This window comes from Octodon degus, unplaced genomic scaffold (genome assembly GCF_000260255.1).
Source record: "Octodon degus isolate 3935 unplaced genomic scaffold, OctDeg1.0 scaffold00025, whole genome shotgun sequence".
Classification (NCBI taxonomy): domain Eukaryota; kingdom Metazoa; phylum Chordata; class Mammalia; order Rodentia; family Octodontidae; genus Octodon; species Octodon degus.
In genome coordinates this window covers 3,937,302-3,938,811 of record NW_004524601.1, presented here as the reverse complement: position 1 = coordinate 3,938,811, position 1,510 = coordinate 3,937,302, and the positions used below count along the sequence as shown (strand labels likewise).

Here is a 1,510-nt window from a genome sequence, read left to right as displayed (position 1 = left end):
GACCAAAAGGACTGGAGACATGGCTCTGTGCTTCCCGAGTTCAATCCCGAGGACCACACAACCACTCAGTACAGATAAAAAGGCCCCAAAGCCAACACTTTCCAATAATACAGCTCACAAACTTCACCAACTCAAAACAAGGATTTTTTTGAGCCAGGCACATGGGAGGCACAGGCCTGCAGTCCCAGCTGCCCAGGAGGCTGTTACGAGGATCGCAGGTGTGTGGAGAGCCCACACAATGCCCGAGACCCTGCCTCACAGCCGCACAGCGGGCTGGGACGACCCTAGGTCCCTAACGGTCAGTGCGGGCGGCGAGCGGGCTCACTGTACCTTCACTGGCACCCCTGAGGTGGGCTCTGGCAGAGCTGATTCCCGACGAGGATGGCACTTCAGCGTCACCTGGGTGCTCCCCAGCTGACACTCTTCCTTCTTCCTGAAGACTCTGGGAGTGAAAGTTTGCATTTAACAAGTGAAGATTCAGCCCTCCCATGTCCCTGGCAAGAGGACATTTCGAACTAGACTAGAGGTCCCACTTGTCCCAGCTATTTCCATCCTTGGTAGCTTCCTGAAAGCATTTAAAGCATCATACCACAGGATACATGCACCCCTATGTTTATAGTGACACAGTTCGCAATAGCTAAATCCTGGAAAAGAGCATAAATGCCCACCCTGGAGGAATGGATAAAGAATATGTGGGGCGTTTATACAACTGGAGGGGACGAGGTAAAAAAAGAATCAAGTTATGTCATGTACAGGTACAAATTCTGTACGATTAATATGACCATTATGCATACCTAAATATACCCATAAAATCTTTTTTCTTTTTGGTATTTTAGGTAAGGGTCTACAGGGTCTCACCCTGATCGGATTGGTCGTGATCAGCCTGTTTACAGCCTCCCAAGAACTGGGATTACAGATGCGCCATAATGCCCAGTCTCAATTGCTGTCTCAGCGCGCCCCGGGGGCGGGGCTGGCACGGGGATTGAACGCCCGGCCCCCGCGCCTGCTTGCAGGCGCTTTAATCCGCTGAGCTATTTGGCCGGCCCTTACCCATAAAATCTGACTGAAGAAGAGGACTTTTGCACAGACCGTGGTGGCTAGTGCCAATAATCCCAACAGTGGAGAGGCTGCGGCAGAAGGACTTCAGCATTCAAGACCAGTCTGGCTATGAGTTTAAGGCCAGCCCGAACTACAATGAGATCATGACTTTAAAGGAAAGAACGCGTATCCCTTGCTTTTATTTATAAAACCTGAACCCTACACAAACTGTGTGGAACCCGATTCAGGATTCTGTCAAAGCGTTTCCAACCACTGTTCTTCGGCTAGCTTCCCCCAGGTCACCTGTAAACACTAATCTAAAATACCCTAATGAGGGCTACACCCGCCGACTTCAGCAGACGCCATTCCTTCCACTCCCCGCGAGGTGGCACGGAGGCCGCGGGAAGCCGGGCGACCTCTGCCGAGGCACGAGAACCAGCGCGGGCAGGCCCGCCCGGCCCGCCGCGCTCCC

General features: G+C 52.6%; 1 protein-coding gene across 1 annotated transcript in view; it reads right to left on the bottom strand.

Annotated features, from left to right (window-relative positions):
• LOC101578331 (general transcription factor 3C polypeptide 3) overlaps window positions 1-1,510 on the bottom strand; it is a 37,394-nt gene that overhangs the window by 26,098 nt on the left and 9,786 nt on the right. Inside the window, exon 2 of the mRNA XM_004628610.2 lies at window positions 331-442. Within this exon, the coding sequence (XP_004628667.1) occupies window positions 331-442 (112 nt within the window). The remainder of the gene's footprint in view (window positions 1-330; window positions 443-1,510) is intronic.